The sequence below is a fragment of the Durio zibethinus genome, chromosome 5 (genome assembly GCF_047325235.1).
Source record: "Durio zibethinus cultivar Kanyao isolate XHJ-2024 chromosome 5, ASM4732523v1, whole genome shotgun sequence".
NCBI classification, from domain to species: Eukaryota; Viridiplantae; Streptophyta; class Magnoliopsida; order Malvales; family Malvaceae; genus Durio; species Durio zibethinus.
In genome coordinates, this window is record NC_143166.1 from 33,158,965 (window position 1) to 33,183,497 (window position 24,533).

Sequence of the window (24,533 nt, forward strand, 5' to 3'; positions counted from 1 at the left end):
CGCTTAGAGTTCGTCCGAATCTTGTCTGATTTTATATGTTATTAAATTTGAATTTGATCTTATTTAATTTTTTTTTGTTTTTTTATATTCGAACTCGATATCGATTTGATATTATATAAATCGTATTTGATCCGATCTGACTCAAAATCAATAAAATATTATATTTTAAAATATCATTATATAAATATATATAATTAAAAATTTTAAAAATAATTTTTTATATAATATCGAGTCGAATCGAGTTTGCCTAAAATTCGAATCCGATCCGACCCACAATTGTTTCATAATTTTACCCAATTCGACCCAAAACCCAAATTAAAAAAAAAAAAATCGACCCTTTAGGGTCGAGTCGGATCAAACCCGTCGGTGATGGGTTAAATTATTGACCCTACTTTCATTGGCATAAATTTTATTCAATTGTGTTTTCATTGTAAGGTGAAAATAAATTTATTATGATTCGAAATTTAATTTAATCGATTTATGCAATTATATTTAAAATGTGATATTTAAAATCTAAAATATAAATTTTATTAGTTGCAACCTATTTTTCTATCTTCAAATCAGGACCTTTTTAGTATTAAAAAAAAAAAACAAATTTCTTCAACTACTGATCCATAAAATGAAAATAACATGCAACATTGTTATACCATTATTATCCGTTCATTGATGCCAAGGAGCATCATCAGGTTTTTTTTCTCACATACAAACGTACATAAACCCCACATTTCACCTTTCCTCCTACTAACATGCTTAAAAACTTATTTACACAACAGCTGCATGAAATTACAGGCTACAGCCAACATTCAGAATTAGTTAAGGGTTATAAACATTAGTAGACGAATGGTATAATGGCAAATCGATTTCTTGGGTAATTTTCAAATTTGCGAAGATACCAATTATGTGTTTCAGCTGCTGCAAACGCCAGATTTGCCACCTGGATGCCACCATTCAATACAAAAATTTCAGTTCATGCACGGTATGGAAGAACAGCTAGGAGGTTTCTATTGTGCTAGAGGGAAAAAAAAAGAAAAACAATACCACAAATGCAAAAAGTAACCAAATGGTCAGATCTCCTCCTCCACTGGCAACCACCAAGCCGGCGTATATGACCTTCATCATTAGTGAGAAGCAAATGAAACCATGCAGTCATTAGAAATACAAGCTGATAAGAATTTTTGTATTTCCCTCGGGGATAGATGGAGAAAGAGAGAAATCTTACAATCTCAGCCAAATAGTGTGGAGATGAAACTATATCAAACCAATCTCCACTAGGAATTGCGTAATCATCAACTTGTTCAGCATGTGCTCCCATTGAACCCTATTGAATATTCAACCTGTCAGCTAATGGGATGGTAAGAGAAGCAAAGGAGCTAGCTTCACATTAATAGACTTCTGCAACACCTTGTGGAAATAATAACGAAATATCTTGTTATAAATAGAATTGTAAACAAGTTCAATTTGTTGTCTACAAGCATCTGTCACATGTTATTTTCAGCGCTTTGATCACTTTGACACATTGCAACAGCAACATGTGAAGTTGGTGACATTGACTTACAAGAATTGCATGACAACGGAACTGATGTATCCAACCCCAAAGAAATATAGCAGTACCAATCCACTGGCGCCAACCAAGCTTCGTAAGAGTATTTACAGATTCCCACCAATCAATTTCAATGGCTGGCATCTTATTCTTTCCTTTAACGATGAACTCAGACACCAGGTTCAGAGTAAATTTAAACACCTCCGGCGCACAAGTGCAGCAAAGTGACAGTGGTGCTGCTATGTAGTAACTAACCATGGAAGAATTGTTTGGGAGGAAAACAACAACAGATCATCATCTAAAGCATTCTCAAATGAAATCATAGCCATCAAAATGTTTTGTTTAGATCATCTAAAGAGAACAATATGCTGGAAGATGTTTAAGAAACTCACAACAAGCCAGTTAGATAGGCAAATATGTGCATTCGAGCTGAGGGCCTATAATTGGATACATTAAATGTCTCAAAAAGGCGTCTCACGACTTGAGCTTCCAGTAATAAAAGTAGAAGAACGATTCGCCAGACCCTGTATCTGTGCTCAAGTGGTCTCAAATGAGATTTCTGAAATGAAAAGATATGTGATCCCCCTGTCAAAAGGCTAGCAAGATGTGAAAAATGAAATGAATCAGAGGACAGTGGTGCCATTCTATATGCATACAACCATGTTGTAAGGAGTAAAAGGGTTGTCCAAACAACAGCCACCACGTAAAAATGAGAGAAGAATCTCTGAGGAACAGTGAATTTCTGCAATCCAACGAGGGAAAAACAATGTTACTCAGGAACTTACCCCAAAGAGAACGTTATTAGAACAGGGAAATTGATTAAAGAGGAATATAAAGTAGAACATTTTCTATGCTAAACTTTTAAAATATAATGCTTGATGTCTGTTGATCAATTGCAAAAGCATAATAGGAAAGATAAATTTTTTCCAGGTCAAATAAAATTTTGGACTTGCATTAGAGACTTGTCAAAGCAGACTTGAAACCCCATGTCTGTCCACTAGTCTCACTGCAGATCACAGTTAGCCTATGCTGAGCAATCTTTAAAAAAATAGCTGAAACTAGAAAGAAGGAAAAACAAACGAAAACCAGCTTATTCATTTACTAGGCAGCTGAACATTTTCAGTTCAAGAAAACCATGGTCTCATTAAACATGCAAAAATGGCACTCATTTGAAAAATTCCAATAACCCTGAACTCAAAACTAACATTAAACGAGAAACATCATAAATTTCTCGACTTCTCATAACTTAAAAATAAAGCAAAAATCTACAAATATAGAACATGCATAACTTTGCTTTCCTCGTTTCCAAAGACATAATAGAACTTACGTAAGAAGATTGTTGCATGGTTTTCCCTCTGTTTGCAAACCTCGAGGCAAGTTGATGAAACGAACTCAGTTTAGAACTGGGTATTGAAGCCACAATAATAGGCAGCGTAACCGCAATCCAAGCGGCTCTCAACAATGTAACAAGACCAAGCTCCATGTTTCACTAAAAACCCAGAAAAAAAAAAAGAAACAAGCTTTAGCCCTAAGAGATATTAAAAAAAACGACATTGTCATTGATGAAGAGAAGGGAAGCCAGCACCACTGATGCGTGATGTGAAAGAGATTCAAGACGTGCTAGAGTATGCCAGCTTACATGATCTAAAACTGTACGTTCGGAACAACTCGCTTCCTCTTTTGCTTTAATTGCTTTGAAATTCTTTTTTTTTTTTTTATTAATTTAATCAATTCTTTAATTGCCGGCGAAGTTTACAATACTAACAATATGAGATAATTTTTTTATATTAATGAGAAAACAAAAGATAAATAAAAACTTTTTTTAACATACAAATCTTAATCATTTGAAAATCAAATAAATAATTCAAGTAAAATAAAAAGAATTTGATGTATTATTATTTGTAAAAAGATTGCAGAAAGTGAAGAGAAAACGCCGAAACGACCACGTTTAAATCCTTAGACTGGCGACTGTTAAAACGCCGTCGTTTTTGGGGGAAGCAAAATCATTTCTTCAAACGCTTTTCACAATCATTTCAAATTTTGAGAACGAAATTTCAGGCTTCTTCGAAATCTTGCTCCATTTCTCAGTAAATAAAAGAAAAAAAAAAAGAGTAAGTTTTATTATTTTTTTTCTTTTTTCCTGTTCAAGATCTCCCAATTTCTTTGTTTTTTCTTATGAATCGAGCATTTTTTTTTTTAAGTTTTTAAGCTCAGTTTTTTTTTTTTTTTATTATTATTAAAAAAAGATTTTCAATAGTGGTAAAAAAACCCTAACTTTACTGAAAATTGGAACTCACCTGAGTTCGATTTTTTTTTACATTTTCTTGTTCATTTTTTTCTCTTTATATTATTTATTTTTACAGCTTACTGATTAGTCCTAGGATCGGTTTAATCATCTCGGATAAAGGAATGTGCTTATTTAGGGCTTGCATACATGCATATATGTTGGTTTCCAGAGTTTGTTTTTCCTTTTGAGTTTCGTTTGAAGTGTGCTAACTGATCTGTGAAAGAAAAAATCATTCTTTTTTATTTAATTTTTTCATTAACATATGTTTGGGAAATTAGGAATTTGCATTATTCTTGGACTGGTATGGAAATATTCTACAAGAATTATTTGGGATTTTTCTTTTAGTTTGTGTGCCTGTGTTTTAATTTATTTTCCAATTCAGGTTGTGTTAAGAGAGATACCTCTGAAACTTATAACGATTAGTGATTGAAAAATGTGGACTTGAGTTCATTTGGCACAGATTGTGTCAAGGGACCGCTTATTCTTGAGCTGCTGCCTCCTGTTTTCATAGTCACAACTTTCTTCAAGCTCATGGGGCTTTTTTGGTGCCTCCTTTTGATGCTTTCCTTCTATGTGAACTAACCAACATAAGTGTTAGTGAGTAGTAGAACATTGTTTGACTGCATTCATTGTAGGTATCGGCTTACCATTTTTTGCGGCCGGGATGCTCGTCAATCACTAGTGGTTGTTGTGCCTTATTTGTCTGCTTGCCCCATTTGTTAACTATAATGTGTGCACATGTTCTCCTTTTTTGCCTGATTTTCAAAATTTTTGGAGAAAGCTGTGCTAATTGAGCTCGAAATATTCTTAATATTGTCTAAAATTGCTTGGTATTGACTTTGATATGTTGCAATAATTGTTTATCAGAAATCTATTCTAAGTTCACTAATAAGTTTGTACTCTTGTCAGGGAGATACCGTAGTTCGTTGGGTTTCATGATATGAAAAAAAAAAGATGAAATTTATGATTTTTTATTCTTTCTTTTGGTTCTGTTCTGGTGATTGTCACATGTACAGCTTCTGTTTAACTGTTAAAAGTTTATACTTTCTGTGACTTTTGGTTATTTTTCTTTGTTTACTTGTCGTGGCTGTTTTTTTTCCTTCTCCGAACTGCCCGCTTTCAAAGTGGAATAGCAGATTGTTTGGTTTTCTCTCAATTTTCAGAAGATATTTGGTTGCGGGTTTTTGTTGATTTTTTTTACTTACTAAGATTTAGAGGGCAATTCTATTGACTTAATTGCTATTTGCTTCACAAATTGCTTGAAATTGAACTTTGGTTTTTTCCTCATATAAACAGATAGCACCTGCTACATGCCTGAAACTTGTTAACTTTTGTGTTTGCATTAAAGTTCAAGGAGTGGATTGGCTTCTGAACATTTTCTAGCTCAATTCAGACTTGATATTAGATGGCTGGTGGTGGGCAACAAGAAAATGGGAGATATATGCTGGATTACTACAAAGGAGTACACCCTCCGGTAAGAAGAAGGCAAACAATTCCACACTGGACCTTGTAGCTTTAGTCTTTATTTTATTGTTCAATACTTGATTTATCTAAGTAGGATGCAAATGATACACGCAGTGGAACATGATGCCACAACATCACATGAAAGAACAAAGTAATGCCTTGGTCATGAATAAGAAAATTATGTCCATACTTGCTGAGCGGGATGCTGCGATTCGAGAACGGGATATTGCTGTTTCTGAAAGGAAGGAAGCCCTGGCTACACGAGACGAGGCCCTCCAGCAGAGGGATAAGGCACTTGCTGAGCGGGATGGTGCCTTAATGGAGAGAGATAATGCTTTAGCTGTGCTACAGTATCGGGAAAATGCCATGAACTTCCCTATTGGTAGTGGTATTCAGCGCGGAGGAAAATGCATGCACCCCACATACCATTCAACTGATATGGATGAAACTGTCAACAGTGAAATGCATGTTACTGATGCCTTTCCAGTATCTACCATTGCTTGTGAAGAAGGCAAGTCTTGTCCTGTAAAACGAACAAAGGAGAATAAACCCGTTTCATCAAAGTCACCACAAAAGATGAAGAAAGTGGATGAGGATTTAAGTAGGCAAGCTGGTACTGAGGTAAAGAAGTGTAAATCTGAGGGGAATGATCAGGATATTGGGTTGAACATGGAAAAATTTGATGAAATCAGAATACCCGCGCCTGTTTGCACATGCACAGGAGTTCCCCGACAGTGCTACAAGTGGGAAAATGGTGGATGGCAGTCATCTTGTTGCACTACCACTATGTCATCATACCCATTGCCGCAGATTGCAAACAAGCGCCATGCGAGAGTAGGTGGCCGGAAGATGAGTGGTAATGTCTTCACAAAATTGCTTAGTCGCCTGGTTGCTGAAGGCCAAGATCTTTCAATACCGCTGGATCTCAAGAGCCACTGGGCTAGACATGGGACCAATCGTTACATCACCATCAAGTAGCTTATGGACAAACTTAAGCGTGGACTATGTTTCTGTCTTGGAACCTCTCATTTTGATGCAGTCTAACACAAGGATTCCATGGAACTTGGATTGAATTACACGAAAAGGAATGGAGCTTTTGGATAAGAGGATGTTTCTTTGCTCCATTGATTTAGGTTTTTGTAATTCCTAAAATGTTAATCTTCATTTTACAGGAGCTTACACATGCGGCAGTCTAGATGGCCAGAACAAAGTGGTTCTATAATTTTCAGTCAAACTTATATTCCCTTGGTAATTGTTAGAATCCAAATGGCCTTCCGGCATCCTAGAAAAGGATCATCTCGTGCATGCGAACAGGCCCAGGAGCTGATGAAACCAACACTTTCTTTGCCTTTATCTCAAGTTCCTACGGCATGTAGCAACTTTAAACAGTGAAACTTTTAGCGTACAACTATATATGTTGTCTATTCGATCATTATACTCTCAGAAGATTTCAATTTTGATTTATGGTAAGCATCAACTTATCAATTATGAAAGTGGGGCAGAAGGCTCAGCCACGTGCCCGTGTGGACATTGACCGCAGGACATGCCAGTATAATTTTGATCCAAAATTGCTGTGGCAGTCTCCAAAGTCTATTGTCGAAGCGTTCCATCAACCGTGAGGTTTTTGTCAGATATTGGATGTGGGGTTCTCTCCTTTCACTATCTTATCATTTTGATGGCGTGTGCGGTATGCACCATCCATGACATTAACTGAACTTAATTTGAGTATATAATTCTCATTTCCAACATGTTTGGATTGTGATCAAATGCCATGACGTTGCACAAATGGAGTTTAGAATGTTTGTTGATGCAAGTATATAATGTTTTATTTGCAACCAAGTGCTAGAAAACAGAAAAGAATTCACTTAACTTATGTTTAGATGCAATTACACTTTTAATGAGATACAATTAAGTTTCAAACATCAATGAGATTTATTTAATATAAATTTTTTATTAATTTTTTTCAATCATAATTATAATAATTTTTATTATTTATCATCTATTCAAATAAATCTTTAATCAAATACCAACAAATATAGATCAAAGTTACTAATGAGAGTCTCGCATTTGTGCATGGAAGATCAAAGCTGACCCACCATTTTTTTAAGACCAAATCTCCCAAAGATTTGTTCCTTCCAATTTGATAAAGTTTGATTGACTTGGTGATGACGATGGGAAGCTCCGAAAAAAAAAAACTTACGAATTTATTAAAAATTTCGAAAAAAAATCTTATGCTTTGCTAAAAAAAAGTTGAAAATGTGCGAGACAGTTTCCTTTATGACAAAAAAAAAATTGTACAATTTCCTTTAAACGTCGTCCTTTTCTTCCAGGCCAATTCATTGACAAAACGGCCTCTCACTATCACATTATTAATGGGTTTGAGTAATTCAAAGTGGGCCCAGCCCAAAAAGTGGGCCTTAATTTCACTTTAGTTGTTATTGTTGATATTGACAACTGCTTAAATTGGAGTGGATAAGCTTATCACAGCACCGAAAATTCGCCACGTGTTTAAGAAAGCGATATTCACGTATTTCGTAACACGTGTCAATTGATCGACCCCTTCGCAATCCGGTCAAACATGGGATGTCATCAACGTTATGGATCGTGCCACGTGGGTAACAGCACGCACTTGTCGGGAAGTATGGATAAGGCATTCAGGCTCGTAAATGTCGCCCTAATATTTTACATATTCTACCAATCTCATTTTTTAATATTTCAAAATTATATTTTTTTATATTTTAATACCTATAATTTTTAAAACTATTTATATATTGACATGTAAAAGTTTATAAATTTGATTATGAAATTTAAAAATTAGACCCATAAAAAAAATAAAAGGCTACAACGTTAACATATAAAATAATTATTTTTTTAATATAAGAATGAAGTTAATGCAGTGTGGCATGTAGAGCGTCATTGGACCCCAAAGCTTTTGGACTAATGTATTAATAATTGTGCCTCACTGTATTATATTCGGTTGTTTTGAAAGGTACAGGCTGAATAAAGAAAGAAAGAAAGAAAGATGGGAAAGATTGCATTTGATTTTTTATTTGTCCTCAGTACTTTTTTTTTTTCTCGCATGTGAATTTGTTTTGTATTTGATAAAAGTCAGTTTCAGCCTTTCCTTTTTAAAATGATTAATTTTAAATGATATTAAAATATTTGATATAATATTTAAGTTAAAAAATTTTAATATAATATTAAAATTATAATTTATTAATTAATATAATATTTTTAATATTATTTATTGGTACAATAATTATTTTAAATTAATTACGGTAAGAATGAATATTATAATAATTTATATATTTATAATTTAAGTATTATATTATAAATTTTTAAAATTTAAATATTTTATTAAATATTTTATTATAATTCGTAAGTTATATATGATATTAACTCCTTTCAAAAAAAAAAAAAAAGAAAAATTTTACCAAACTATGGTAAGGTGATACTATTCCTAAATTCCAATTCACCGAATCATTACGATTGAAACTCAACGCTTTTAATTAATATTAAGAAAATAATAAGTAAATTAAAGCTTTGCTGAGAAAAAGTGGGGTGATTATAATTAGAGATGTTCAAATTTTGATTTTAATCGAATTAATTTAGTTAATCAATTTAATTCAGTTATCAATTGATTATTTAATTAATTTTTATCAGTTAATTAAAATAATTAAAAAAAAATTATTAATTCAATTTGAAAATCTAATTAATTGAAATATAATAAAATTTAAAAATAAAACAAAAAATTCATGATATGGATAATTGATTTTATAAATTTTTAGAATTTTTAACATAATATTTTGATATTTAAATATTTTATTAGATAATTTTATTTAATTTATTTAAAATAAAAAAAATTAAAATTTTAAAATATTTATTATTCAGATAATTGAAAAAAGTAACTAAACCAATCAAATTAAATTTGACTGATTAATTTTTGAAATTAATAAATTTAATTCAATTAACAAAAAAATAATATAATATAATTAATTTAATTTTAAATAATTCAATTTAAACCAATAAGCATTGATGATAAATATATATATATATATATATATGCATAAATAAATTAAATGATCACATAGAAAAATGTGGTGATGACATGGTTGTGTTTTTGGCAACATTTGCATCTTAAAATTTTGGACAATTGTGGGATTGCAATGTCAATAACCATTATGAGAAATTGTAAACAGTTTCCTAAGTTTTTGTCCATATGAATAATTGTGGGACATTAAGACATTAATTGGGCCGCTCCATAATTTGATTTTATTTTTATATCTTTTGAGTCAGTTTCAGTGCATCAAATTATGGCATTGATAAGGGCAGCTTCATCATTTGAATGAAAGGTTGTGAGATATTATTTATTGCAAGGAAAATCTCCAAATGATGGATTATTTTTATTTCATTAAAACAAAAAAAGGCAAATATTTATACATTCTTTTGGTCTCAACTGCATGGACCTGTCTGCTGGTAACTTAGAACTAGGATCAATGACTTGATATATTTAAACTTTTAGATAAGGATTGAAAAAATAAATAAAAAAATTCGGGGTCCATTTCTTCTTTCTTTATGTCAATCATAATTTGATTTGGTAGTTTATATATTTATAATTATATAAAATATTAAAATTTATATATTCATGTAATTATATATTATAATATTAAAGATCATGATTTTTACTGTAAAAAAATTATAAAATATAATTTTAAGGTTAAAAAGACAAAAGTTTTATATTTTCAGAAAAATAAATAAGATATAATTTTGAGATATTAAAAAAAAATAATGAAAAAGATTGAATATGTTTTAAAAAGAATAAAATCTTTACTAAAACATGCATGTATCGCTTAAATTTTAGTTACTTGTTGCATTAGTAATATGAAATTAGCTACTAGGGTGGTAATTTAATTTATCTTCGACGGATTTCGATCCGATTCGATTTTATAAGATCGATTTTTTTTTAAATCAAAATTTAAAATTAGGTCGGATAAGATTATAAAAAAATCAGGATTAAATCAAGTTCAAATTTTAAATAAATTTAACCTGATATTATATAAAAATTATTTTATATATATTTATATACTTATACAATTAAATATTTATATTTTAAAAATATTTTTTATATTTAAAAATAATATTTTATTAATTTCAAATCAAATTAATTACAATTTATATAAATATCAAATCGATTCAAATTCAAAATATATTAATATAATATCAAATCGAGTTCGAGACTAATTAAAATTCATTTAAATTCGACCCGTTATCAATCTTATTAGTTACCCCGAGACAGCTGTGAGCCTTCTTCTTCTTCTTCAAGTCAAATACGATCACGGAAATATAAGAAAGAAAAACCAAATGGATATATTTTTTTTGTTTTTAGTTTTGTTTGTGTCAATTACAGGACAAATCGAGGAGATAATCAAGCATAAATTGCTTCAATTAATAAACCTAACTCAGCTGGAAGATAAGCTGCCATGCCCAACAGTGAAGAAATCTCATTCAGCAAGCTTGTGGAAAATTCAACGCAAAATTAAATCTTATGCATGAAAAATAATTTACGAAGATAGCCGATGACGTAATTCTTGATTTGTTGATCAAAAGATTTGTTAGAAGTTAAAAAAAAAAAAGTACACGTTATTTAAAGAGAGAAAACAAGTCAAAATAACATCATAAATGATTCTGTCCGAAAAAAAAGTTCGTTTAAAGTTACGAAAAATATATGTATGATTTATTACAAGAAAAAATCAGGAAATGTCGCTATATTACCATATCAAAAAGAAATTCTCTTCTAAAAAAATTTCTCCTAATTTGGTTGGTGAGTCAAAAAAAAATTATAATCATTAACGTTATGTTTAAATAAATATTAATAAAAATAAAAAAAATTAAATAAAAAGATACATATAATCTTTGTTTGAATAATTAAAATTAATAAAAAAAATAAATTATAACGACTATTGTTTGAATAATGAGTAAAAAAAAAATTCATTATAATAATTTTTTTTAATTATAAATTTTTATTACTTGTACTTTTATAATACTCTTTGATCATAATAAGTTTGTTATTTTGTCTGATCTCATAATTATTATTACATCAATAATTTTTAATTAAATAAAATAAAAAAAATATTTTACAAATATGCATTGATAGATTTTGAGTTAATCAATCATCTTATAAACCTAAAAAATATATTTATTCATATTCAACCATTCATTAAAATCAAATCACAAAAAAATTATAAAAAAATTTTATATTAGAAGAAATGTGAAACTTACTTGAAAAAAAAGATGATTTTGAAAAAATTACAGAATGATTGCGATTTGTTTAAGTTTTTTTTTTATTAAGTTTTTAGTATTAACAAAAAAATGAATATAATAGTCTTTTTATACAAAAATATTTTTAATATTTTTTAATTTTTCTTTCAAATTAGGATATTAAAAAAAATTAAGTTTATAAGAGAAATCAAGGTTATTTGATTTTTATTTTTTTATTTTTTTAAAATTAAAAATTTATCCACAAGAATGTGAGTTTTGTTTTCTTTATATTCCTTTATTATACTTTATTTTCCTTATTCTCCCCTCAATCAAAACACATTGTAAGTGATGGTGTCGAGTTTTAAGTTAATGATAAAAATTTTAAGATCATTGAAGAGGAAGAAAACAATTAAGAACAAAAAAAAATTTAATGTTTAAAGCAAAAATCAAATTAAAAGAGGTAAGAAAGAGGAGAAAATAAAAAAGTAAATGAAAAAATGTGGCAGTTTTATTTATAAATGAAAAATAAAATATTTGTAAGATAAAATAATAACATAATTGAGTAAATATGATACGTATATATCAAATCAATTTAAAAATAAAAAAAATATTTTTAGTTATTTAATAATAGTTTTAAATGAAAAAAAAGACCAATTTAATTTTTAAATTCAAAAATACCCATTCACACTATACTTAAAGAAAATATTTAAGAAATTTAAAGGATTTATCATTAATTTTTATACTATTTTTGCATGTTAATGTTAGGAGAAATTCGTTGCGGAGACAAAGGTGTGAAATTGTGAAATGAGGTCGGAATCAAATTGAAATGCAAATTCAAATGAAATTTCTCGTTAATTTCACGCGTAAATTACGTACATATCATGAAATCCGTGTCTCCCATAAGAAAAAAGAGAGAGTTATGATTTTTCTAGAGAGAGTGAGAGAAAGCATTCGTTTCTTTTGTCAAAGTTTCTAGAGTGAGAAACCCAAAACCCAAAAACTTTTCTTTTTTTTTTTTAATTTTAAATTTTTTTTAATGATTTTCCCCAGAGAAAGAAAGAGAGACAGAGAGAGAAAGCGCCTGCCGCTAAATTCGGCGGAGATTTTAGCGGTGCTGCTACCTTGCTAACTTGCACCAGCGCTGCCAACTTGATTTTGTTAAATTACGCCGGGCGGCCATTTTTTTTCCTCCTTGTTTCTGCTCATTTCTTCCTTGCTTTGACCGTACATTTCCGAGATACTTAAACACTACTAATAAATTTTTGCTTTCTTCCTTCTCTATTATCTTGTTCTGATTTCTACTTTACTTTTTTTGCAGATTCTAGAGGGTTTGTTTTTATTATATTGTTGCTGTTTTTGGTTTGGAGTGAAGTGGGTTAAGCTTGAATTGGCCAAAGTTTCATCTTTTTGTCTCAAAGGTGTAATTTTTTTGTTGCATTATTGTTGTTTGTGAGAAAAAAAAGAAAAAAAAATGGGTGACAATGAAGGGGGAAACACTGATGTGATGCAAAGGATTCAATCTTCATTTGGAACATCATCATCTTCAATTCCTAAACAGCCTTTATCAATGAACCATCTTGAAATACCTCAGTTGAATCCTAACCAAGTAGGGGCTGCTAGACATTTCTCTCATTTTGGCCAAATCTTGAACGGTGGTGATGCAACCATTAAAAGAGTTGGTATCCCTCCTTCTCACCCTAACCAGATCCCACCCATTTCACCTTATTCACAGATCCCCGTGTCCCGCCAAATCAGCCAGCAAATGGGTTCTCAGAGTTTTAGTCCGGGGCGTGCTCATTCTCGGTCTTTTTCTCAGCCTTCTTCCTTCTTTTCACTTGATTCATTGCCCCCCTTAAGCCCTGCCTCGTTTCGTGATTCGTCATCTGTGGCGGTTTCAGACCAAATTTCTACTGATGTGTCTATGGAAGATAGGGATGCAGCTTCTCATTCTTTGTTGCCACCCTCACCTTTTTCTAGGGGGAGTTCTTCACGCTTTGGAGAGAGTTTGCCCCCTCGAAAGTCACATAGGCGGTCCAATAGTGATATTCCATTTGGATTTAATCCGATAATGCAATCGTCGCCACCTCTTATTCCATTATGGGGTGCGGGTGGTTTGGAACGATCGGTGTCTGGTAAGGAAGATTCGGTAGTGCCTAAGCCAACTCAGTTGGTGAAAAAGGAAACGAGTTGGGAGAGAGTTGCTGATGGTAATGTGGAAGGAATGGATGAGAGGAAATCGGAAGGGGAAGTTGTGGATGATTTGTTTTCTGCTTATATGAATTTGGATAATATTGATGCGTTGAATTCTTCGGGGGCTGATGATAAGAACAATGGTAATGAGAATCATGAAGATTTGGATAGCAAAGCAAGTGGAACAAAGACCAGTGGAGGCGATATCAGTGATAATGAAGCGGAAAGCAGTGTGAATGAAAGTGGGAACAACGCATCACGAGGTGGAATGAATTCAACTGAGAAGAGGGAAGGGATCAAAAGGACTGCAGGAGGAGACATTGCTCCGAGCTGTAGACACTATAGAAGTGTTTCCATGGAAAGTTTTATGGGGAAGTTGAACTTGGGTGAAGAGTCTCCAAAATTACCACCTTCACCCGGAGCTCGTCCTGGACAACTCTCGCATAGCAATTCAATTGATGGGAATTCAGCTTCCTTTAGTTTGGAGTTCGGAAATGGTGAGTTCAGTGGTGCTGAACTGAAGAAAATTATGGCAAATGAGAAGCTTGCTGAGATTGCAATGACTGACCCAAAGCGTGCGAAGAGGTATCCTACTGTTCAAGACTACCACTTTAATATACGTAACAACAACTTTTTTTTTTTTTTATCATACAAAAGCATTGAACTTAACTTATTGGTTGGTCCTTTTAAGGATTTTGGCAAATCGTCAATCAGCTGCCCGTTCCAAAGAACGGAAGATGAGGTATATTTCGGAGTTGGAGCACAAAGTTCAGACTCTGCAGACTGAAGCTACCACATTGTCTGCTCAGTTAACACTTTTACAGGTGGAGGATTTAGAGCATAGAATGTTATAGCAATATTTCCTACTTTCCTGTTTCTCATTTCTCATCTTCAACTTTAAATTTATGTAGAGAGATTCGGTTGGGCTTACAAATCTGAACAATGAGTTGAAGTTCCGTCTTCAAGCCATGGAGCAACAGGCACAGCTCCGTGATGGTATAATACGATTTTCATTCTCTAAAAACTTTAGCTTTTTTCTTTTGACAGAAAAAAGTGTTTTTATTTTATACTTGTATGGTATGCAGTTATGGAGTCTGACTGGATGTATATGGCAATTTATCTCTTTGATTAGTGTGCTTTAAATGATTTTTTTTTCTTGTGTAGCTTGTCCGTTGTTTTAATGCATTGATCTTCAAGTCATAGTATTGAGAAAATATTCTTTGGCATGCTCCCTGCTGTTCATGCTACAAAATTTTGGTCCTTGAATCAAAAGCATTTCGGAAAAAAGAAAAGCTTTCATTTGCTAGTGTCTCAGGCTTCATGCTTCTTGCCGTCTCATGTGATGTTTTTTGTAATACTACAACTATGCAGTTTCTACTTTTGCAAAACTATTGAGAAAGAAAGATTCATAAATTTTATCTGCGTGCAATGTTGTGAGCCTTTTAGGTGTCTTTATCTAAGTTAATTCTTATCTTGTATAGGAAACATATGGTTTGTACTTTTAACCAATTGTTATACTCCATTGCATTTTCTTTGCCCTTTCCGTTGGTCTTATATTAAGTATCTTTGAGGGAAAGATGTTGTATCAATGAGAAGTGACGTGCCAAACTATTTTATAAAAGGTTAATGCTATCAAGAAATTTCACGGGGTGCTATTTGGAAACTTGTGGCCATTTGTAACAATTCAGTTTCACATCTATAAAATGCTAAGATTTTGGCAGCAACATATTGAAGGTGCGAAATTATAAATTTATGGTGTAATGGCCATAGCTGGAAGCTTAAAATTCACCCGAAATCATATTGCTTGATTAGGCAGAACATCCTGAAACAGTTATTGTTATCTGTTTGCATATCTCTAATAAGATGGTGGAAATATCATTGATACTCGTCTAACAAAAATAAATACCGCACACCCGTGCCTGCTGTTTACAAAGTCTCATGCATGGTAAACGGTTAAACCTGGTGGACTGTATGATAGCTTGTCTCAGAAGTGGAGGTAGTGGTGGGCATGCATGTACCAAGTTGTGCATCCTACAGCTGCATTTTGTGAAATTTTATGTTTCAATAACTTCAATTTTTGTGTTGAACTTGGACAGCTCTAAATGAAGCATTAACTGCAGAGGTCCGGAGATTAAAGCTTGCAACTCAAGAGCCAGGTGGTGATTCCGAGCCCTCTACGGGCATGGTCTCCCAGCAGCTTTCTGTTAACCACCAGATGTTCCAGCTACACCTGCAACAGTCTTCCCAGCGTAACATGCCTCATCAGTTCCAGCACCAGCAGCAGCTGCAGCTGCAGCCGCCACCGACCCAACAGCAGAATGGGAACGCAACTGCAAAAACTGAGTCCAATCAGTAGCTTGTGACTCTGGGAAGAGTTGAAAAGTCACGATGCTTCTTTCACTATGTTATTATTCCATAATTTCGTCCACGTGCATTCATTCATTAGTTTTTGATCTCCAACTTAAAGGAGTTTCTTGGTTGTGGTAATTAGGGTTCAACCTGCATCAGATATCCATTCATCTCGGATCATGGAATGAAGTAATATACAGCTTGAATAATTATATATCGTTTATGGTCATAGCTTTTATTTATTTATTTATGGTAGATAATTATATTGGAATGTAAACATCAAGTTTGACATGATTTGTTGCATTAACATTGGAAGAGTTAAGACTTAAAAACTCTTCTGTCTTTTGATTCATTCCAGTAAGGAGTTGGGTATTCCATTTTTAACTGTTTGCCCGTTGGATTGTCCGGTTTGTTCCATCTTGGATAGCATTCAATTTCTGGTTACTAAAGCTCAATATTACACCAAATGAAGTAAACCAAGCTTTGTTTCGTGTCCAAACTCCTTGTAGTCTGGTATTACACAAAAGATGTTGGGTTGGGGGAGGGGGGTGGTGAATTTCTAACCGCCTTAAAAAGTCGGCTTTGGTGTTTGATGATTCATTAATCAGATACACCACGAAACGGGTTGGATCAGGGTGTTATGTTAGGGCACTGAACACTATATTGTTTATTAATAATATATTATGAAATCCATCCAATTGTCAGGATGGCCGAGTGGTCTAAGGCGCCAGACTCAAGTTCTGGTCCTCGATAGAGGGCGTGGGTTCAAATCCCACTTCTGACATCTATCTTGTTTTGGCTATTTTTTTTTTCCAGTTTATGGAGATGGAGATTCCATTATGGTTATAAAAAAGCTACTCCATTGACCTGCTAATTAGTTCATCTGCAGGTTATATCAGAAAATAAAGCCAGATTTTAAAGCGTATCATGTCCGTTGTCCAGTTCACTGAATAAGTACTCGCTTGCCATGGTATTCAATTTCCAACTCAGAACAAAAGTCACGGCGCTGCAAATTGATCAGAGCACAAATGACAAGCAAAGACATGATAAAGATGAAAGAGCCTACCTATATGAGCAAAATCATTAACCATCCAATTATATTCTTTGCATCTAAAATCAGGCAGATTTTAGTCAGTGAATCGCCATGTGTTTGGAAAGCAAGCTATGATAACACAAAATAGTTGAAAATGAGACGAAATTCCATCAATACTTGACCAAATTAGCATACAGCATGCATTGATATAACCATCATCCAGCCCACCTAACATTTACAGTAAAAGAAAGAAACCTTTCAAAGGCTTGACCCTTGCACCATGCCATATAAAGGATAAGATATTCATTGAGATCCCAATTAATACTGCATGTCTTCCTCTTTCGGAATAAAACTACATGATCGACATAAGGCTATCACAGTAACAGTATGAAACTAGAAAACTATAATAAGGTTCTTATCAGTCTATGCTACTCAAAGCTCAGCCTGTTAATATAATCTAAGACAAAGCAACCAGTTATTTATTTATTCTTCTTGATTCCTCTCATAAACAGGACCACTGTATATGGTTCGAGATTGTTGGAGATCCAACTGATATAATTGATACAACCATCATTAAAAATCTGAGAAAAGAAACCATATAAGATATCACAAATCTATCCTGCCCTGCAATTTAAGAAACAATACATCTGCTTAGGATGTATACAACCAGGCTATGCATGCAGCAAAATGATTCGAGTTTGTGATCTTAAGACAGAGCCAACCTTTCACGTAAAACACCGAATCTGACCTCAGATTCTCTATAGTTTGCACTGTTCACAAATGCATAAACTCATGAAGTTTTTTGTTTCATAATGCCAAGAATTAACCATTCAAAGAGGATGGGATACCCAAAGTTATTCAGATTTCAAACCATTTGATGCATGAAGCAACATCGCAGGAAATATTAATGCTCAAGCCTCCAGAAAGCATAAATTTGAGTACCTGCAAACGACTTCCAGAAACAGAATGCAATAGATTGGTGCATTAAAGGAAAATGAAGAAATTTTGAGACAACTATAGAATACCATAATCAAGATTCAGAACACTATAGAATACCATAATCAAGATTCAGAACACTCCTCCCGTTCCATCGGAAATTGTTGTCATTGCATCTCTAGTTTCAATAAAAACAGAAGCTCATAGCACAAAGTACAATATAAAGGAAAATTTCAGTTGATCAAACATCTTCATTAATCTCTCTAGAAAACATTATAGCTTTGGAAAAACTTATCTCCAATCTTCAACTTGGCCAGCCAATATGGATCACTATCTTGTACATAGGCACTGGAGTTCAAAAAGTTCACAAGGGTTTATGGATTGTCACATGTTCATTTAACCATATACTTGACTTCTTTTATTCATAGATTGCAGAAATTTTAACCCTAAAGCCTATGTAAAGTATGATAGATCAAAGAATTATACACTAAAGAAAGATGGGGCCCGATATATTTTTGTTATTGAAATACTGAAGGAAAAAACTATCAATAAGAGAGGTCAGATACAACAAAATCCATGTATAATATGACATCAATCAAATGTTCATTTGATAGCCCGTTTTTTATTAGCAAAGAAAACAAACCCATACATTAAAGAGATTGGTTTGCAGAAGAAAAAAATGGGACAAAATTGCATAAGCTTTAGATTGTATAACCCTAGCTTATTCAACGAAGAATGTAAAGGCTGTGTTCATATCACCCAAGATATCTATCACTCACCACACATATGCTTGAAACAGCTAAATCTTGCTCGGTTGATACAGGGGATCAATTTGTTTCTCAATGTTGAAATTCTGTGGGCCTTTAACCCAACCTCCATCAATGGAATCAAAAGGTCCGTTCAATCCATCATCCAAGAAATCACCAACCCGTTTCACTTTAACCTCCCTTGGCATAACTGGGTACTTCCCTGAGAAGCAAGCATAACAAAAATTTGGAGAATCACTACCCAACATCTCCTTCAGGCTATCAAAAGGCAGAAAAGCAAGTGAATCACATCCAATAAATCTCTAATCTCCTCCACACTCATTCTATTAGATATCAACTCCTCAGAGCTTGGTGTGTCCACTCCATAATAACAAGATCCAATAATTGGTGGGCTGGCAATCCTCATGTGAACCTCCTTAGCCCCTGCCTCCTTGATCAACCTAACAATTTTTGAAGATGTGGTTCCTCTCACAATTGAGTCATCTACGACCACAACCCTCTTACCTTCCAATACACCACGAACAGGTGAAAGCTTAAGCTTCACACCAAAGTCCCTAATCTTCTGTGAAGGCTCAATAAAAGTTCTTCCAACATAGTGAGACCTGATCAGTCCTTGCTGAAATGCCACCCCTGCTTTGGCTGCATAACCAAGAGCAGCCACCACCCCAGAATCTGGCACTGCAATCACCACATCACAATCAACAGGAGCCTCAGTAGCAAGTATTTCGCCAAAAGCATATCGTGACTCATAAACAGACCTTCCGAAAACAACAGAATTAGGCAGAGCAAAATAGATATGCTCAAAAATACATTGTTTTGGTACAGGGTGGGGTATCAAGCAGAGTGATTGAACCCCGTCTTTTTTATCCACTACCAAAACTTCACCAGGATAAACCTCTCTCTCATATGTAGCCTCAATCAAATCAAGAGCACAAGTCTCAGAGGCAAACACAACAGCACCATTACTCCTCCTTCCCATTACCAAAGGCCTAAATCCAAAGGGGTCACGCACCGCAACAAGCTTATCCTCAGTCACAAACACCATTGAATAAGCCCCTTCAAGCTTCTCGCAAGCATCAACAATCCTCAAAAAGAAAGGCCTAGCCTTTGAAATAGCAATCAAATGAAGCACAACCTCAGTATCAGAAGTAGTGTTAAAAATTGAACCATTATCTTCAAGCATAGCTCTCAAAGCTCTGTAGTTTACCAAGTTTCCATTGTGTGCAACCCCAACAGATCCAAACCTGTATCCAGCAACAAAAGGCTGCACATTTTTTAACATAGAGGAACCAGCAGTTGAATATCTAACATGTCCAATTGCCATTTCACCAGGCAATTCGTCAAGCTTAGACTCATTAAACACTTCAGATACTAAACCAACCCCAGTAACTGATTGAAGAACATTGTTATTCACTGCTACAATACCTGCACCTTCTTGTCCACGATGCTGAAGCGCGTGGAGGGCCAAGTAGCAGAGACGTGAGGCCTCAGGGTCGCCAAAGATACCCACAACACCACACTCTTCACGCGGCTTATCGTCACCAACACCAGAAGAAGAGACAAAATCGTCTTCTGGATCACTTTGGCTAGTTGAAAAGAACTCAGAGATGGGGCTTTTTGAGGAAATGGAAAACTGAGGTTTCTGGGTATGAAAAACACGTTTGCAAGGGAAACAAGAGGGTTTTGGCAGGGTTTTTGAAAAGAGAGAAAAGGTGTTTTTTTGAGGTGTGGTAAGAAAAAAATAAGTCTTTTGGAGATGGGTTTTGAGAGAGCTGATGAAGAAGACAAAGGAGAAAGATTGGCAGAGGCTGCCATGGCTGGTTTCTGTTCAGTTTTGGGAGTTGCCCTGGAGGACAGGGAGAAGTGAAAGAGCTTAGGAAGATGGCTTTTAAAGTGGGCTCTCTTTCTAGGTTTCTGGACTTTAGGAGAATCAAAGCCTTTGTCACCAACAGATTCTCCAGCAATTAGTCAAATTTAAAGAGTTAATAGTGTGATTAAAGTTCAACTTTAAAAATTGATGGTCAACTTTAATAATTTAAAATATAATACAATAACATAATATAAATATAATATAAAAATAATTTAATTTAAAATTTTAATAATAATAATATATAAATTTAATAAAATTAAAAAATATATTTTAAATTTTTATATTAATATAAATTATGATATCTAAAATATAAAATAAATATAAAAATTTTAATATTGTATATGATATAAATATATGAATTATTAAATATAATTCTAATTTAAAGAGTGATTTAAAATTAAGGGCGGAGGCAGTCCAAATGTAGTAGGAAAATGGTCTTATGAAGGTTGGTTTTTGTTTTAATAGCCAAGTGCATTTGTTCGTGGAGGACACACCATCCCACACGGCTATACCAAGTAGCCTTATTGGACTCTTTGACCGTTGTGTCAGTATTCAAAGCAAACGTCTTTCATATTAAATGAAGTGAGCAATATGGTATTTTTAATTTTGGCAATGCTAACGAATTTTTCCATTTTGAACAATGGTTTAATTGACACGAGATTTCACAAGGAAACCTAACCTTCGTATCATAAAAGGAAATGAAAATATTTTAGGAAACCTAAATCTTCGTATCGTTAAAGGAATTGAAAGCATTTTGGCTAACTTTGGAAATGGCTTACGTAGGTAACCAAAAAAGAAAAACATTGAAAGGCAACCAATAAAATCACATCCCAAAACAGGGGATCAAAACAAAACTACTCTTTTTCCTTTGAAAGTGAGTGTTGACTTCCCACCGGCCAAAGACTAGTGGCTAAATAATGTACGAACTAGAGGACAATAGTGGATATTCCCCTATATATATATATGTATATATATATATATATTACACTTTAATTTTTTTTAATTTTTTATGAATAAAATTATTTAATTATTTTTTATAATTGTTTTGAACTTTATAACTTTTTAGAAACGGATTTTTAAAAAATCATATAATTTTTTAAAAATAAATTTTTGAAAATAAAATTTTAAAAAATTATATGATTTTTTGAAAATTTGATTAAAAAAGGTGAGATAATAAAACTTTTACTAAAAATGTTTATTAAAATTTCTCTATCATCTCCTAAAAATGAATTTTTAAAAAATTATTTAACCTTTTAAAAGTTTATTTTCGAAAAATTTTATGATATTTTAAAATTTTATTTTTAAAAAATTATATAATTTTTTAAAAATTCATTTTCAAAAAGTTTATGATTTTTCAAAAATTTATTTTTAAAAAATTATTTGAAAGGAAAAAAATTAAATCATTTCACTTATAAAAAAAAATAATAAAATGTGAAAAGAAAAAGTTAGGGTGCTTTAGCACCTCTCTTAACATAATTTAGGTTTTCTTTTTAAAAAAAAAAGTTAGAGGGCAGACAAATGTAGGTCTAAGAAAGGAAAAAAAAAAATGACACTAATGCAGGCAAGTCCACAGGTTAAAAGAAATATGGGCTTAAATATGTAAGGCCCAAGTCCAACTATCCAATAGCAGCCCATAAAGGGTGTCGGTTAACCATAAAAGGCCCATTTTCCATTTCGGGTCAGAAAAACGAGCTATGCTCCACGAACATAAAAATGGGCAGAACCGCACTCCGTTTAAACCCCAAGACTGAAAAAAATTTATCCAATAAAATTTCTAGGGCTAGAATTTGCTCTATCTTCCGTCAATTCCCAAACAAAGAAGCAAAAACAAAGCAAAGCGATGGCGCCGCCTCCTGGACCTTACTCCGGCACCAGCACTCTCGCTCTCGTAATTTCTTTTCCCTCTTTTTCTTGGGTTCCAATCAAATTCAGTAAAACAAAAAAGAAAAAAAATATAAATAATTGATCTCATTTTCCTTCTTTGCCAAAAAAAAAAAAAATCTAAAATCAGTTCTTCTTTTGGTTTAATTGTTAAGTTATTTTTTCTGTAATAGGTGGCTCGTGCATCCGCTTTCTCTTTTGGACTCGTTTATGGGAGCGTTAAGCTCAAGTACCTTAAGGTACTTTCATTTATTGCTTTTTATTTCAGATTTATCCTTCTTAAGAATGTATTCGGAATTCATGTCATGTTGCCGCAAATGGATGTATATTTGATGGAAACAGGTAATTTTGATATGGTTCTTCCTCGTAGGGAAATGGGTGCTAGTCATTTTAGCTGATAAGAGGCATTGTTGTTTTTTTTTTTTTTTTTTTGATTTGTTTTAGTTTTCGGGGTTATTATTAAAATGATAATCTCATGGTATTGCCATGATCAGATTGTTAGGATGAGATGTTAGGAACAGTTGCTTGCTTTTGTTGTTTTGGAAGTACAAGAGTAAATAGATACGGCAATTTCAAACATAATATAGTGACACAACATGAACACGATACCAAAATAGGACACGAAAGATTACACGGTTTAAAATTTTAGCAATAACTATATATGAATATAACAAAACCGAAAAAATATATTTTATATTTTCGTGTTAACACGAATTGTGACACGTAATTTTGGTGTAAAACACGATATGAATATATGAATTTTAGTTTTTTACACGACACAAATACACGAATCGATAGGTCTAATAGTAAACTTTTTTGTGGGTTACACACTCTTCTTTCGCAAAGAGGAAGTCTGATCTTCTGATCGATCTTACATCCACCAACACATCTTGATTGGCGTAAATAATTTGAGAGGATTTCGAAACATTGTAGATAGAGTTTTGAAAATATAATCTTAGGAATGTAGTAAAATTTTAGCATCTAATGCACTAGGCTTCTAACAATAACAAAAGTTTGTTTTACAACTTGATTTACATTAAAATGCATTTCTACTTTTGATGTCATATGGAGTTTGGACATTTCACTTTGGCAATAGGTGTTGGCTTGTGCCACCTATCCATAGTTTTTGCCAAAACCTGCAATTCTGAGTTAGAATTGAACTGTTATTGTCCTGAGGGGGTAGCACATAAAAATGTGTTTCATGAATGTGGGATTCCTGTTTTTTTCTCTCTGAGATATTTTGGGAATAATATTCTGCCTTTGTTGTATAGATGAGTCGTCAAGACAAACATCGAAAACAAATGCTTACTAATTGCTTTATTTTTATTCTCAGGCAACGGCAAAGTCTCAAAAGAAAGCTGAAGCAAAGTCTCACCACTGAAGCAGAGGCGTTTTGTTCATAGTCGGTTGCACGTGTGTGTAAGTTTGGTGTAGGAATAATGCATATCACTGGGAAGGTACCAGTTTTTGACTTTGGCCTGCAGCTTTTGTGGACCACGACGAACCATCTTTAAAAAATTTTTGAGAGTTATCAACTCGGCCCTTCAAGCATTATTTATTTTTTCAGTTGGCAATGGCACCATGGATGTTTAGTTTCTTTTCTGGAGTTAACATGCAAGCTGCTGGATTTGATTGCATTCTCCCCATTCAAAGTAATAATTCAGTCACTTTTTGGCGCCAAAAATTTGGTGCATCTTTTAGAATTTGTGCTATAAATCTTAACATAGTCTTCATCCTGCATTAGTTCCTACTTGAATCATGCTATTAAGTACTAACACCTACAAAATGGACTTATGCCATTTGGATAGCAGTTGAGAAGGGTTTCCCATCGTGTCATCATGCCATCTTGGAACTGATCCCTCACCGGCCATTTCAATGAAGCATAGTAATCAAAGTATTGAGATTATCTTGAATAATCCTGATTATTCAATTGTTAGTATTATTATTATTATTTGGGA

The 24,533-nt window shown here is 33.0% G+C and overlaps 4 protein-coding genes, 1 non-coding gene and 1 pseudogene across 6 annotated transcripts; 4 read left to right on the plus strand and 2 right to left on the minus strand.

Annotated features, from left to right (window-relative positions):
• Window positions 1-636: 636 nt before the first annotated feature.
• Window positions 637-3,185, minus strand: LOC111282724 (polyprenal reductase 2-like). Its single transcript, XM_022870960.2, has 6 exons — window positions 2,868-3,185; window positions 1,933-2,282; window positions 1,556-1,790; window positions 1,220-1,318; window positions 1,039-1,110; window positions 637-934 (listed from the first exon to the last, which is right to left on the minus strand). The coding sequence occupies exons 1-6, from the start codon at window positions 3,021-3,023 to the stop codon at window positions 830-832; spliced, it is 1,017 nt and encodes a 338-aa protein (XP_022726695.2). The 5' UTR covers window positions 3,024-3,185; the 3' UTR covers window positions 637-829.
• Window positions 3,186-3,566: 381 nt separating this feature from the next.
• On the plus strand, window positions 3,567-6,833 carry LOC111283089 (protein BASIC PENTACYSTEINE4-like). The gene is made up of 3 exons (XM_022871486.2): window positions 3,567-3,651; window positions 5,124-5,301; window positions 5,406-6,833. Exons 2-3 carry the CDS (start codon window positions 5,233-5,235, stop codon window positions 6,267-6,269), a joined length of 933 nt encoding a protein of 310 aa, XP_022727221.1. The 5' UTR covers window positions 3,567-3,651; window positions 5,124-5,232; the 3' UTR covers window positions 6,270-6,833.
• Window positions 6,834-12,448: 5,615 nt separating this feature from the next.
• LOC111282193 (bZIP transcription factor 29-like) lies at window positions 12,449-16,472 on the plus strand. The gene is made up of 5 exons (XM_022870184.2): window positions 12,449-12,773; window positions 12,868-14,324; window positions 14,431-14,563; window positions 14,651-14,735; window positions 15,836-16,472. The coding sequence occupies exons 2-5, from the start codon at window positions 13,021-13,023 to the stop codon at window positions 16,093-16,095; spliced, it is 1,782 nt and encodes a 593-aa protein (XP_022725919.2). The 5' UTR covers window positions 12,449-12,773; window positions 12,868-13,020; the 3' UTR covers window positions 16,096-16,472.
• A 316-nt stretch (window positions 16,473-16,788) lies between these two features.
• TRNAL-CAA (transfer RNA leucine (anticodon CAA)) lies at window positions 16,789-16,872 on the plus strand. Its single transcript has one exon. It is a non-coding gene; the product is annotated as a tRNA-Leu (tRNA).
• A 530-nt stretch (window positions 16,873-17,402) lies between these two features.
• On the minus strand, window positions 17,403-20,763 carry LOC111283083 (amidophosphoribosyltransferase, chloroplastic pseudogene; annotated as a pseudogene). The gene is made up of 2 exons (XR_016342369.1): window positions 18,837-20,763; window positions 17,403-17,702 (listed from the first exon to the last, which is right to left on the minus strand). The product of XR_016342369.1 is annotated as an amidophosphoribosyltransferase, chloroplastic pseudogene (transcript).
• A 1,661-nt stretch (window positions 20,764-22,424) lies between these two features.
• Window positions 22,425-24,278, plus strand: LOC111281821 (uncharacterized). The gene is made up of 3 exons (XM_022869529.2): window positions 22,425-22,582; window positions 22,749-22,814; window positions 23,909-24,278. The coding sequence occupies exons 1-3, from the start codon at window positions 22,535-22,537 to the stop codon at window positions 23,954-23,956; spliced, it is 162 nt and encodes a 53-aa protein (XP_022725264.1). The 5' UTR covers window positions 22,425-22,534; the 3' UTR covers window positions 23,957-24,278.
• The last annotated feature ends 255 nt before the right edge of the window (window positions 24,279-24,533 follow it).